Consider the following 13,776-nt stretch of genomic DNA (forward strand, 5'->3'; position numbering starts at 1 on the left):
TGTTTTATTTTTCTTCCATTCTTTTTTTTTTTTTCTTGGAAAAGATTCATTTTCCGCCTTCGATAAGGTGAGTCAAGCCTATACATAAAAAGATGTGTTTTAAATATTGGAACAGAGATTATATCGCGAAAATAATGTTCGTGTATTATGACTCATCGTGAGATATCCCTAAAAGAAAGTTAATTTTCAAAAATGTACGACAGATTGTGAATTATATTCTTGAAGGATTTCTTAAATATTTTGTACCGCGCCAAAAAACATATTTAATCAATAAATAATCTTTATTGCTTCATTTATATTTTTTATGCACTCTTATATTTGTAAAACACAGGGATAAACGCGTACACAATTTTTTTTACCTTTCAACTTTTTAACTAATTTTTCTCGTTAAGGAATTTCTTCTCTTTCGTAACAACGTTTTTTTTTCAATGCCTGCGCTCATAAAGATAAAAATAATAATCTTTTATTTGTCTCGATTCTCATATAGCACGATAACGATCTTTTGATGACGAAAATCGCGTTTAAGTAATTATACCAATTCTCTATAGAACTTGTCCATTCGATTTTTCGTAATCGACAATGTGTTATTGTCACTTTTGAAAATTCTTGGATGACCATTTGTCAACTTTATTTTCATTCACAAATTCAAACTACACAGAGATGAAAAGGATTGTGTAGTTAATAATATTAAAAACTGTGCCGTTTTTGCAGAATTTAATAATAATTTATAACAATAAAAATAATGTGTGTGTATAAGAGAAGTCATAATAATACCAAAAAAAAACCACAATATATCAGAATATTTAGAAGAATAATTGACATGTTGCGGTACATCGAAGAATAAATCTTTGATCGTCAGATATTTAGCCGCGAATATCGATGAGAAAACAACTCAGTGACGTCATTCGATGCATTTAGAAATTTAAATTTGAAAATTCTGTCGTAACGAGACGACACACGTTTACGGAATTTGAAAAACTGATACGATTCCAATATTAAAAGTAACATATAGCTTTCGAGATACAGGAAAGTATTTCTTCCTGATAGTAATAGTTGCTAACAAAAATTTCGCATGTCCACTATACAAATCTAGCTTGTTGACAGAAATATAATAGAATCTACTGACAAAATATGACGACAGATTGACCGCGGAAACCGAGCGGAGAATCTACTGTTTCGTAATTATTTAAATAATTATAAGATAACCGATCCTGCTAAGTTTCCACCGGTAATCTGCTGTCATTTATTTTCTTTTTTCAAATTCCTTTTGTTTAAATATAAAGAGAGATTTCAATGTCTTCAACCTTTTCTTCAGATCATACAGCAAAAATCTGCTGTCAGATCACATACTGACAGGTTCTCTTGACAAAATGTGAGCTTAATGCGAACAGGCCATGCTAATCCTGTAAGTCCTGTTAGTCCTGTAACTGACTTTTCTCTGATTTTTCAAGAAACCGAAAAGGGCTATGTATACGCGCCTTATTACATATATAGTACTGAATCGATACGACGTCTCTACACGAGCGAGTATCGATGCCGAAATGCCCGGAGCGTGATATCGATACTTTCAAGTCTCGGAGTACAGTCAATCGGAAATACAGTAGTTCTCGTCGGTCGAGTATTCCGATCTATCTATCTATCTATCTATCCGCGAAATATACCGCCCGCTGCATCGAGAGAAAAGTATCGACGCGGTTTCTCGCGGTATCGGGGAATCGGTGGCGAGACCAGAGACTTCTCTGGGCCGCGGGTAATGCACTCGCGAATGGCCGACCCCATCGTCGTCGTCGTCGTTTCTGTCAGGCGCGCCGCTCGCTACGGGAGAGCCATGTAAATGTGCGTCGCGCCGCGAGGAAACGCGTGCGGAGAGTCGAGGTCGAGAGTCGAGAGTATCGGCGAAGCGAGGCGCGCGAGGTCCGGGCGCGGCGACACGCGCCGGAGAGGAAGCGAGGTGCCGCGGGGGACTGCGGGGAGTTCGACGGTGTGTCGAGTGTCGAGTCGTAGGTCGTAGGCCACGAAGATCCACGCCGGGGTCGAGAGGGAGAGGAGGATCCACGCCGCGGAGGACGATCGTCGTCGCGAGTGGCTCGGGAACGGGCCCCCAGGAATCGTCGTCTTATCTCGGGATAAGCTCAACGACTAGGGCGGGCGGATACGCGCGAGATCCGTCATCACCTGAAATAATACACCAGGAAAATTAGAGAGAGAGAGAGAGAGAGATAGAGAGATCACGGGCGGATGCGTCGCACGACGGTGATGCCGCCGCCGTCGACGCGAACCTCGCACGCGCTCCGCTGGCTTCCTTCGGATTTGGCCACGGGCGAACGGACCGTTTTGTTCTAATGGGTCGCGCCGACGGAGCACGAGGGTGTCGCGGCTGAGTCAGACTGCGGGGCAGCAGGAGGAGACTAGAGATTTCTTCCCACCTCCCACGGTATCAGCCGTGTCGTCTGGGAGACCCTGCTTCCAGGGATACTGGATCAAAGATAACACTTTGCCACGCTGAGAACGCACACGAGTCACTTGTGTTCTTGGGAAGAAGAAGTTGTAGTCTTGTACGTGTTCGCTCTGTCGGTCTTTTAGAATGATGTTTGTAAATATCACGTGGGATTTTTCCAAAGATACGAGGTTGCCCTTCGTGTAGATAAATTTGAGATAACTCTGCGTATGGTATCTAATTGAAACTTATTTCAATAATATACAAGAGTATATTTTATTTGTTTGTTGAAGATGTTGAACAAAATATTGAACAATTGTCCAAAAAGCAGTAAACAGTCTTAACGTACGAGTGAGAGGTCTCAAAGAAAACCTGCCGCGTGCTTTTAAAGATTGATACTATAATTGTAAAACATTGGTCAATGAATATCAATGTTACAGACCTAGTTATGGAGGATAGTATAAGTGTAAAGTCGATGGAATCAGTGGCGACGAGCGATGAATATGAATTTGTAAATGAAAAAGGTACTAGCAAGCAGCAGCAAGCTCTCTTAGAACCACCCATGCTAAAAATCGCCAATAACGGTAATCTGGAGGACCTGCAAAATAATCTCCGTGAGGTCTGTACATTTATCGAACTTATCGTGACGCCCCCTAATCTCAATAGATAAGCTTTAATCTAGATTCATAACTGACAAATGCCATAGAGTAATGTGTCTATATCTGCTTTGTGTGACAAACGCAGATTTTAACGGAGGACTCAAAAATGGAGGGAAGTGAATTCAAAGTGACGGGTGCTGGCCAACAAAACCAAGAGAAGATGAAGAAAGTGGGCCACAGTAAATTTTACGACGTTAGTTCTTGTATTGTCGCATCGGAGAAGCAGGATATTATGAAGCCCGAAGATTATCTTGAAGAAGGTAAGTTACACTAACGTGTCTGTAAACAATAACAAGCAATACGAATGTGATGGATTTTAGATCTAAAAATACATTTATGTGATCCAGAATTGAATACATTGTCACACGTTCAACAAGAATGCACTATTTTCAATGGTGTTATGTATTTGGGATCCGCTGCCATAAATGCGCCAAAATCAGAATGCGAAATCCAACGTAATATGAATATATTAAACGCAGAGCAATCCTTGAATTTAGGAATAAAGGTTTCTGTCTCGGTGCCGAGTAGTTCGCAAGGTTCAGTTGTGTGAGTAATCTAATTTGTGTCCAATCTAAATTTAAATCTACACAAATATATATATATATATATATATTATGTGATGAAATAATATATACTATAATTCTCTTTAGTCTATACGATGCTGGAACACAACAAGCTATCGCGCGTTATGAAGTCCAACGTATTCTATTTTATGCACGTGGTGAGAGTGCTGGTTCATGTGCAGCATGTTTTGCTTTTACATGGTCACACGGGGATACTAAAGAATCTGCCATTTACCAATGTCATGTTTTCCGCTGCGATATACCAGAAGCGGTACGTTTTTATATTATTGATTATCGTATATATGTAAATACATTTAAAATAATGGCTGTAGTATATTATTATATTCTATATTTACAAATCATAATTTCACTTTAGTATGTTTGATATAGATAGAAACGTAACGTGTATAAGACATTTTAATATGTAGTCATTTTTTGTATATATTTTTTATATATAGTGATTATACATATACAAAATAATGTGTATCTTAAGTCTGTAATTATTTTATGTAGGTCGGACAAGTGTCAGCCTGCTTTTCAAAAGCGTTCCATAGAATACCACGTTCAATGACGAGTTCTTTAACGAGCAGTGACTTTAACGGTTTCAATCCTGGTGAAAAAGTTAATTCTAGAGTATTTATCTTTGAAGTCACTATGGAAATAAAAGAAGAAGATGGAAAAGGTGGTTTTAGTACAGTCCCCAAGGATAGAAATTGTTTTAAATTACGAAGCAATGTGGCAAAACAAGTTTGTTTGAGTATCCAGCAAGTGTCCAGTAAAGAAGGTGGTATTACGCTTGAAGTCGAGAGATGTTTCGGAGTTCTTGTTAGCCCTGGGCGAAATGTTAAACACAGTGATATGCGACTACTCGAGATGGTAAAGAGAGATTTACACCAGCAAGTTAATTTTATGTCTATAATCAGCTCAGATGTTCGCAATATTACAACAATTTTACAGCAAGTTAATACTGGACCAATAATGCAAGATAAACAGTGCTATAATATTTGTGGACGTTGGGATCCTGCAGATCCCGCTTTGGAAACTCTTAATATAGAAACTCCTAGAGAGGGTAAAATATTCATGACCGTTGCCGTTGATCTCGTTATTAGAGATATTCGAGAACCAGTAAGATTTGTGATAGAAACGTCAGTTAAAGTGTTTCCACAAAACGAGAGATTTTGGTATTTTAATAAAAGAAATCTCGTGCAACAGTTTTTTCTTAATTCCAAAGAGGTGAGCTGTCCTGATATTCTTATAAGACATTATGTTTCACAAATATTTATCGGGTTATATTACATGTTTTTTTTTTTTTTGACAGGTAATTTCTGGGGATGGTACAGAGGTACATTATGAAGTACAAAGCATAGAAACATCTGGTGAATTAGATAGAAACAGATTAAATCTGGCTCTGAATCTGGCATCTTTAATTAGATCTCCCTCTTTAACTAGCATCGATACACTGACACCTAAAGAAGAAATAGATTCAGGTAATAAACTAAATTCTAAAAGGAGTTGGCTCGGTAATTTACTAACATAAAATATGTTTGTTAATGTCTCAATTTCTGCATATAGACGGTGATGAACCTATGTTAAGTGGTACAGGCGAAGTTTCGAAGGACTGCTCGGCGGATGAATTGGCCAGCTGGGCTGAAGTTTTAGATAGTTGGCAAGTTAACGAGCAACGTCCGAAACTTCTTATAAAACTGACAAAACAAGGAATTCCTGAAGCTTTGCGCGGCGAAGTTTGGCAACGTCTGAGCAATTGTGACAATTCGCAAGAAATGATGGATAAATACAGAATGTTAATCACGAAAGTGAGTACTTGATATAATTTCATATAATAAAAAATGGTTAATGTTTTTTCTCTGAGATATAACATGAATTTTGATAATACACAGGAGAGCAGCTGCGAGAGCGTAATTTTAAGGGATATCAATAGAACATTTCCAGCCCATGACTTCTTTAAAGAAACAGGTGGTTTAGGGCAAGACTCTTTATACAGAATAAGTAAAGCATATGCTGTTCACGACGAAGAGGTTGGATATTGTCAGGGCCTCAGTTTCTTAGTTGCTAGTCTGTTACTGCACGTAAGTAATTGTCGTACAGTTTTATAGAAACTAATTTTGTAGAACTGGTGATAGGGTTCTTCACAGATGATACATTTTATAACAGTTTGTAAAGTATTTATCGACAAAAACAAACTTGAGTATTTCTTCTAGATGCCCGAAGAGCAAGCGTTTTGTGTTCTGGTCAAATTAATGTACGACTATGGTCTTCGAGATTTATACAAGGATAGATTTGACAATCTTTACATGCGATTTTATCAATTAAATCGTTTAATAGAAGTGAGTTGTGGCTAATCTATATGATAATGTGACGTTTATATGACAATGAATTATGTACAAGCTATATTTTCTACAATTTGCTTTTAGGATCAATTGCCGGAACTTTATAAGCATTTCTGTGATCGCGGTGTAGAAACGCACATGTTCGCCGCACAATGGTTTCTAACTCTATTTACTGCTAGATTTCCATTATATCTTGTCTTTCATATCTTGGATGTATTTCTTTTACAAGGACTCGACACGTTATTCCAAGTCGCCCTCGCTTTGTTAATGGTAAGTTATTGTATGCAAGTTAAAAAGTTTATAATATGTACAAACAAAATATATTTCATCGATATATTTTAACTATTTTATCGATTTAATTCTTATGATTCTTTACATTTATTCTATAAATAATAGATATATGTCAAAAGTAATTTTACTTTTCAGCTTTGTAAAAAAGAATTATTACAATTAGATTTTGAGAGCATATTAAAATACTTCCGGGTACATTTACCAAAACGTTGCCGGAACGAAGAAGTTGCACGCTATGTTATGAAGTTAGCTTGTTCAGTGACATTGAAGAAATTGAAGAAATATGAAGCAGAATTTATGACGTTGAAAGGTAATTTTATATTCTACGTTTGAATACTTCTCTGTTCACCTTTAAACACAATGTTCCATCAATTCATTAGGGAACACTACACTGTGCGGTACATGCATGTACATTTCGTGTATAGTTCAGCAATCATTGCCTGTTGGTTGTGAATTTGTTTTTAGTGTGGATAGAAGCTTTAGGCACATACGAACTTTATTATATTAATAGACATGCCATATTAAAAACCAAAGAGTCAAAGATTCTTAGCAAGAGCTATTGTTAATAAAACTACATATAAAATACAACGAGTTCTTAGGCTGTGCCATAGAACGTATAAATATTTTTTTGTAGTACTTAGAATAGAATTTTTCTAAAATCAAATACAATCTAATTAAAATACATAGAAATGTATATTGTTATGTTTTGATATAACACGATAGTAATAGAAATATAGTAAATTAAATCTATCAAAAAATAATTTAATATTATAGATATATTAATTAAATATAAAATGTATCCAATCTGTACGTAGGACAATATGCTCGCGCGTGTATATTTAATGTTTATACATATAAATTCGACAATAAATACATACGAGATAAAACTTCATGCTTTCTGAGCTAAATTATGTATAAAATGTTCTAGTCTCATAGCATTCACTGCATCAAGAAAAACAAGTATAAAAACTCAGTATATAACTTTCTTATTAATAAATGTATTAGTAAAAATTTTATAATAAACTTTACACACACAGCTCTCTATATTTAGGTGATTTAGAAATATGAAATGGACATTGTATAATTACTTTATGGTCAGGTGGTGGTTTTGCTTGCCTGTATATTTTCTTGTTTCCAAATCTGAGTATTTGCCACTTGGCGAAAGTACATCACCGAAAGAGATTATTGTTAACATAAGAAATTTGTTGAACAAAACGCAGTTTTAAAAGAGAAGAGAAAACATGGAATATTTTCCTTGAAAGATATAGAGACTTATTTTAAAATTGCTAGGATGTAATAGGACTAATGTGTGAAAACCGCTTACATCTAATTACCTTTCAATATAAAATTCTATTTTGGTAATCCTAATTTATATTGTATGCAAGTAATTTTATCATTATCACGCGTATAAATCTGTTCGGTTTCATTTTTTCGTTGCAAATAGCTCTCAGTTTATAATACTGCTTGAATGTATTGTTCTGTGATTAGTTATTAATGATATTATATTAATGGTTAATTATCAATGATATTAACACTAATTTTGTTGAATTTTTAGAGACTTAAAGATAGATTAACAAATTAATAGATTATTATTATCAATTGATGTTTTACTATAGAACCTCTACAATTATGAGATTTATTTAAATACGTACGAGTAAAGTGTGAAACTTGAATAAGAGGATATTAAAGACAGTTAATAATGTATTTTTTTTCCCATTGATTGGGCAACGAGAACTGATGAGTAACTAATCAAAATATAACTTCCACAATACAAAATACTCATATAAAAAATTATAGAATTGTTATGTTGTATTTTTTTTGCGCTGTTGTGTTACAATGGCTATACCTATACATGTCTCAATGCGTGCTGTGAACATATAGTATATTAATACCGTGTTATAGACGAGGATGTTCTGTTTCATGTTATCAAACCTTTATTGTAAGTTCAACTTTGTAAAAAGTATTATTTATTTTTTAATTATATCACATTATTGGAAAAGTTGATGACATTTGTTATTAAAATCCATGCTTATCGGCTGTAGCGCTTATATATACGACCTCTTGTATTGCTTTTTATTTATATATTATTTATTATTGCTTATATATATTGAAAAATAAATCATCTCAGAGAGTACTTTTAGTTTTGTGAATTACCTTTTTTATCCGTTAATATCCTGCTCCTAATATCTAGTAAACATTTGCACTTCCTACCTTCATATTTTTTGTTTTTCTTGCTATATTTGGGTATGCATGACGCATCAAGCGAAATTATCAGCACTTGTTTGTACTATACTAATTACTTCCTATCTATAGAAGTAGTGTAGTGCCGCAATATAAATGCAACAATGCTAAATGATTATGATTAACAAAAAGAACAAAAATGAAATAACTTAAAATATAAAATAATATGTACTAGGATATTATCTAATCTAGAGATTAGATCTAGATCAGATTTAATAAATTAGGTCTACGGATCCGAGTAACGTGTAAAAATATATTTTTACAAACTATTATTTAAATAATTCTATATATCATAGGTCGTTGAAGTATGCGTAAGCTGATAAGCAATAACATGACTATAGACATGACTAATCATATTAGATGGAGCTTTCACATTTGCGTATACTGAAAATGCAATATGTCATTTGTACAAAGTTGAATCTAACACAGTTAATGATATGATACTATAGCGTGTACCAATTATTATATTATTATATATTAAAATATGATTCACAGTAGTCGTGATTTTTTTTAACTGGATATGCACAAAGAACAAAGTCAGGCTACTTTATAAAAATATTTCGTTAGTCAAGTAAATATTTTTTTACAATGTTCCAAAATGTGATAAAAGTGCGAAATATTCATGGAAATATCGGCTATCAATATTGTTGTCACTCAAAAAGATATATCAAGCGAGATAAAGATATCCGATATCAGCTATATCAGCGGTTTAAATTTGGCCGTAGCATATTTCCTACAGCAGTATATAGCAAAACCGCTCGCTCGCGTGTTAACAAGATATCTGTATCTGTCAGTTATGCTCGGACCATCTGCTTTTAACGTATCAGTGGTGCAAGTATGAGCCACGCAACGAAAGAACTAATGAAGAGTAAGAGAGAGATGTACTTTATATATCTAAGTGTGCTACTTTTTGTTGCAACTGTTATTAAATTTTTAGAGGAAATACATATAGTTTATTATTTTAATAATACTTTTATGATATACGCGGGATATTCAAGCACGTCTAACAAAATAAAAATGATTTACACAACAAAATAAAAGTGAATTAAAAAATATATCTTTTGTAATGACTACATTGCATACTATTATGCAATTGTGAATTTTAGGGATTTTAGGAATTTGTAATTATAAATTTATAATTCTTCAAGAGAGAGAGAGAGAGAGAGAGAGAGAGAGAGAGAGAGAGAGAGAGAGAGAGAGAGAGAGAGAGAGAGAGAGATTAAACATTTCAAAAAGTTGCGACACAACGTAATAAATATAATCTGTACAATAAACTCTTAAATTTGCTTAAATAAGAATTGTTTGCTTCTCGTGTTACAGAAGCACAGGAAAATGCTGACGAATACAGTAACGAGGTGGAGCAACTACGCGGTACAGTGGCCAGAAATGAAGAAGAGAAGCAAAGATTGGAGGCAGAACTCCTGCAGATTAAGGAGATGCTACAGCGTGAGGTAGCTCGAGCAGACGCTGAAAGCCGCAGAAGCAATGTCATTATAGCCGAATACAAACAGGTATTTACAAGATATTATACATTGTAGATGGTTCAGTTCCAAATATTATAGAGAGCTGCAAGAATATTTACACGTTTGCAGATCTGTCAACGTTTGGAGGACGATTACAATGCTGCGAAGACAACGTTGAGCGAGCTACGGGTGTGTTATCTCAGGTTTAATTTCGCTAGCGTTTACACTCTTTATCGAGCACGGACTCCGATAACGATATGTTTCAGGCGAAGGTTTCAAAATGCGAGAAATGTAGGACGTGTATAATGGATTCGTCGAACATACTGGCGGATATCGCGCATCCTTTGGAGAACCGAATAGATCCCATGCTTCACAGGGTGCAGGAAAGGGTGCGCGAATTGGAATTGGAGTTGGCGCAGACGAAATTGGCACACGTCGAGGCCGAGTGCCGGAATCAGGTGAGCAACAGGGACACATTTTGCATAGCTGACCGTCTGAAGATCGAAGTACAGAATGTAACGCGAATCGTTTGGCAGGATCTGACGCATCAGTTGCATGCCACCGCTTCTGAGCTGCAAGCCGCGCGGAACAGTTGGCCGTGGCTCAGCAAAACCTTGTCTAGCATAAAGGAAGCGGCGAACAAGAGGGAAGCGATGACTCCAACCGCGCTGAGAGATCTGAGACGCGACAGCGCACCTGGGGGCGATCTACACCATCTGATACATTCTCGTAGCCGTGAAACGCGGGACAGTCTCAAGGAAGTTGTGTGATGCAGTAAGTACGAAACACAATACTTACTAAAACAAAAAAAAGCACATCTTTTGTAATGAAATGAATACAGAAATAGGATGCAACAGATTATATATAGTAGATGCTACATGGTTGTGTAGATATAAAAGGTTCTTATCTCTACTTTAAAAAATATTCGATGGAGATATTCCCTTGACGAGTAAAATACTTCACAAATATTTTTTAAAGTAAAGATAAGAACTTTTTATATCCATGTGACTATGTGGTGACACTGCTTTATACAATCTGTTGCAGCTTATTTTTGTGATATGACTTTAATGCCCTTTCTGTGCGTACATCGTACATATTAATGAAATCCCAATATTCGATATTCTATCATATATTATTTTCATGTTTTCGCTGTGCAGGCAGAATGCCATTAGGAGGAGGAGAATACGTACATCTCGGAGTCATGTGCCGGGCACGAATGTGTAAACATGATATATGTTCGTAGTTACATATAATGTACGATTTGATCTGTTAACTCGATGTATTCTTCGTCACACTCCCCATTCGTATCGCACATTAAGTGCTTTTGATCAGGCAGCCTTATTTACATGACAGCTGATATTACATTGAAAATCTTCGTTATTATCCTGTTACATTTGTTAAAACTAGATTCGTTTCTGTGATTTCTTTTCTTTTTTTTCGACACCACAGGTATAAACGCTTATGTTAACGCTATTTTTTATGTTAATTTCTTTTTCTTCCTTTCATTCGGCGTATACAATATATACGCAGCGTAAACGCAATGCTGTGCTTGATATAGAAATTTACGTAATACCACGCGGGTTACTAACGATAAACAATCTATCGAAAAATAGATTGTTACGTTCGCAAATACGATAAATTATTTACAATAATAGGAAATAAAAGTAAGTACATATGCCGCGTTTTGTATGAAACTAGTCTATGAAAGGGAGAAAATGCTATAGAGACTTCTATCTGTACATACAGTAATTTTCGAGTAACAATAGTCATGACAATTCTGCTGGACAAACGCGCGATTACGGAAAAATCAGAATTTACATTGTAACAGAGGCAATTATACCCATAATTTTCGTTTACTTTTCTATTGATTGATTTTCTATTATTTAATTTTATCTGGACTAACGTAACATTCCAAAATAGTGTGAATGCGTTTTCTTCCACGTGTCTTTATTATTAAGTCCGCTACTCTGCAATAATTTCAATTCAACTGGCGTAATTGATAATTATATACGTATGTATAGTTTTGACAATTCTACTGACACAATATTCCAATAATTTTACTAACCCACATATAGCGTTAGGTTTGATATCAAAAGCTTTCACTCTATCTTAGTTTTATATGTACTTTTGTCACCGAAAAACACGCGAACTGTATATTTTAATTTCCTTTTACACCATGAGACATTAATCATGAAAATGTAGCAGAATAGATTGTGTAAATTACACGATAGGTGTAAGGAGATATTTATACCTAATCTCGTTTAGTTACACAATTTGCACTTTGTTTTGATAAAATTTGCAGTAAGACAAACGTTACTAAAAAGCCATAGATTATGGTATTAAGGCACTACTTAAAAATGCAATTCCATTGATGTGTAATTTTGTCTAGTATTATAAGAGTTTCAACAATAAATTTGCTATATACTTGTAGCACATTCTTGACTATCAAACTTAGCTTTGTAAGTCGTGCCATTTACTCTTATATACGTATGCTTTATTTATTTATATAGATTTACAAGGAAGAATTAAAAGATCACAACCATTATGCAAAAATATATGGAGGGGTAAAAACCAGTGATGTAAGTCAAACATTTTAAAAAATTTGACACACTACTGTGGTTTTTACCTCTCCATATATGAAGTTACAAGCATACTTGTGCTATTAAGTTGTGATGATGAAATTTATTGAAAGAATCGATACATGTTTTTTATTTCATTTCTTTATTAAATTCAATTTATTAAAATTATTAAAGAGTAATATGTACACGATTTCAAGCAAAGTTTATGGTCACGTTTGACTTATGCTCTAGCGAATAACCGCTTGTATTGGAAAATGGAAGACTTTATTTCTGTAAATACTAAAACCAACAGTCGAAATCGTCTAACTAACAGAATCAAGTAAAGTCTTAGGCTAACTACGTATAAAACATTGTATACCCTGTAATTTCATTCCACTGAAATAAAGAAAGATATCACGTTTCCATGTAAAATATTTAATATTAAGAAGCTCATAACTTTTATGCCATATAATGTGTACATGTTTATCTGTATTAGGATAAAATATATTGAGAATATTACATCTGTTCAAATTTTATATCGATTTTATTTGTCCAAAGTTTTTGCATCACTGCGAACTTAACTGTGCAGTTTCAGTCTTAGATAGGTAGTTTTAATGAAATTATCAAAGAATTACAAAAATTAATTTAACATTATCACGTTTGCTATTTATCTACCAGATATCACATAGATGATACGTTACGCTCTATCAAAACTTAACATATTAATAAATTTTCATAAATCACATTGAGAGCTAAAATACGATATTGAAAATAGCTAACAATTAATGAACAAATCATAAAATTGTAAGAAAATATATGCAACTACATATGTAAGTCGATATGTGAATGTATGTATTAAATATATATGTATAAGTATATATAATGATTATATATATTATATATACACATGTAGAGGGATAAAAGCCATAGTAGTGTAAGTAAAATTTTTTAAAATACTGATTCGTGTGCATAGATGCAATCTATACAATATACAAATTGCAAAAAATAAAAATTGTTTTCTTGCGATTTTCTCCAAAACGAAGCAAAAATAAGCAAATTTTTAAAGGATTTTTTTTCTTAGTTTATCGATCCCTTACACACTCTCGAAGTTTTGACATTTAATTTGGGGACACCTAGTATATTGTATAGATTGCATCTATGCATACGAGTTAATCCTATCTAAAAAAAGGCATGTTAATATTTTAAAAAAATTTGA

The 13,776-nt window shown here is 34.2% G+C and overlaps 1 protein-coding gene across 6 annotated transcripts; it reads left to right on the forward strand.

Moving 5' to 3' along the window:
• The first annotated feature begins 1,590 nt into the window (after positions 1-1,590).
• Gapcena (GTPase activating protein and centrosome-associated) lies at positions 1,591-12,981 on the forward strand. Of its 6 annotated transcripts, none has more exons than XM_077412173.1 (17): positions 1,591-2,555; positions 2,731-3,056; positions 3,182-3,356; positions 3,417-3,642; positions 3,747-3,930; positions 4,173-4,892; positions 4,978-5,146; positions 5,232-5,473; positions 5,558-5,746; positions 5,879-6,004; positions 6,092-6,277; positions 6,434-6,608; positions 9,860-10,050; positions 10,132-10,191; positions 10,269-10,460; positions 10,539-10,776; positions 11,160-12,981. In XM_077412173.1, the coding sequence occupies exons 2-16, from the start codon at positions 2,859-2,861 to the stop codon at positions 10,770-10,772; spliced, it is 3,267 nt and encodes a 1,088-aa protein (XP_077268299.1). In that variant the 5' UTR covers positions 1,591-2,555; positions 2,731-2,858; the 3' UTR covers positions 10,773-10,776; positions 11,160-12,981. The 6 variants fall into 6 exon arrangements, with proteins under 6 accessions (XP_077268299.1, XP_077268303.1, XP_077268304.1 ...); XM_077412177.1 differs by having other exon boundaries at positions 2,878-3,056; XM_077412178.1 differs by lacking the exon at positions 1,591-2,555 and having other exon boundaries at positions 4,173-4,535; positions 4,617-4,892.
• The last annotated feature ends 795 nt before the right edge of the window (positions 12,982-13,776 follow it).

Source organism: Temnothorax americanus, unplaced genomic scaffold, assembly GCF_048541705.1.
Source record: "Temnothorax americanus isolate GAGA-0224 unplaced genomic scaffold, ASM4854170v1 Scaffold3, whole genome shotgun sequence".
In the NCBI taxonomy this organism is placed as follows: Eukaryota; Metazoa; Arthropoda; class Insecta; order Hymenoptera; family Formicidae; genus Temnothorax; species Temnothorax americanus.

Coding starts and splice junctions, on each gene's coding strand:
- Gapcena (XM_077412173.1), top strand. CDS start 2,859: ATGAATATCAATGTTACAGACCTAGTTATGGAGGATAGTATAAGTGTA. Junction 6,005..6,091: donor AATTAAATCGTTTAATAGAA/GTGAGTTGTGGC, acceptor ATTTGCTTTTAG/GATCAATTGCCGGAACTTTA. Junction 6,278..6,433: donor TCGCCCTCGCTTTGTTAATG/GTAAGTTATTGT, acceptor TTTACTTTTCAG/CTTTGTAAAAAAGAATTATT.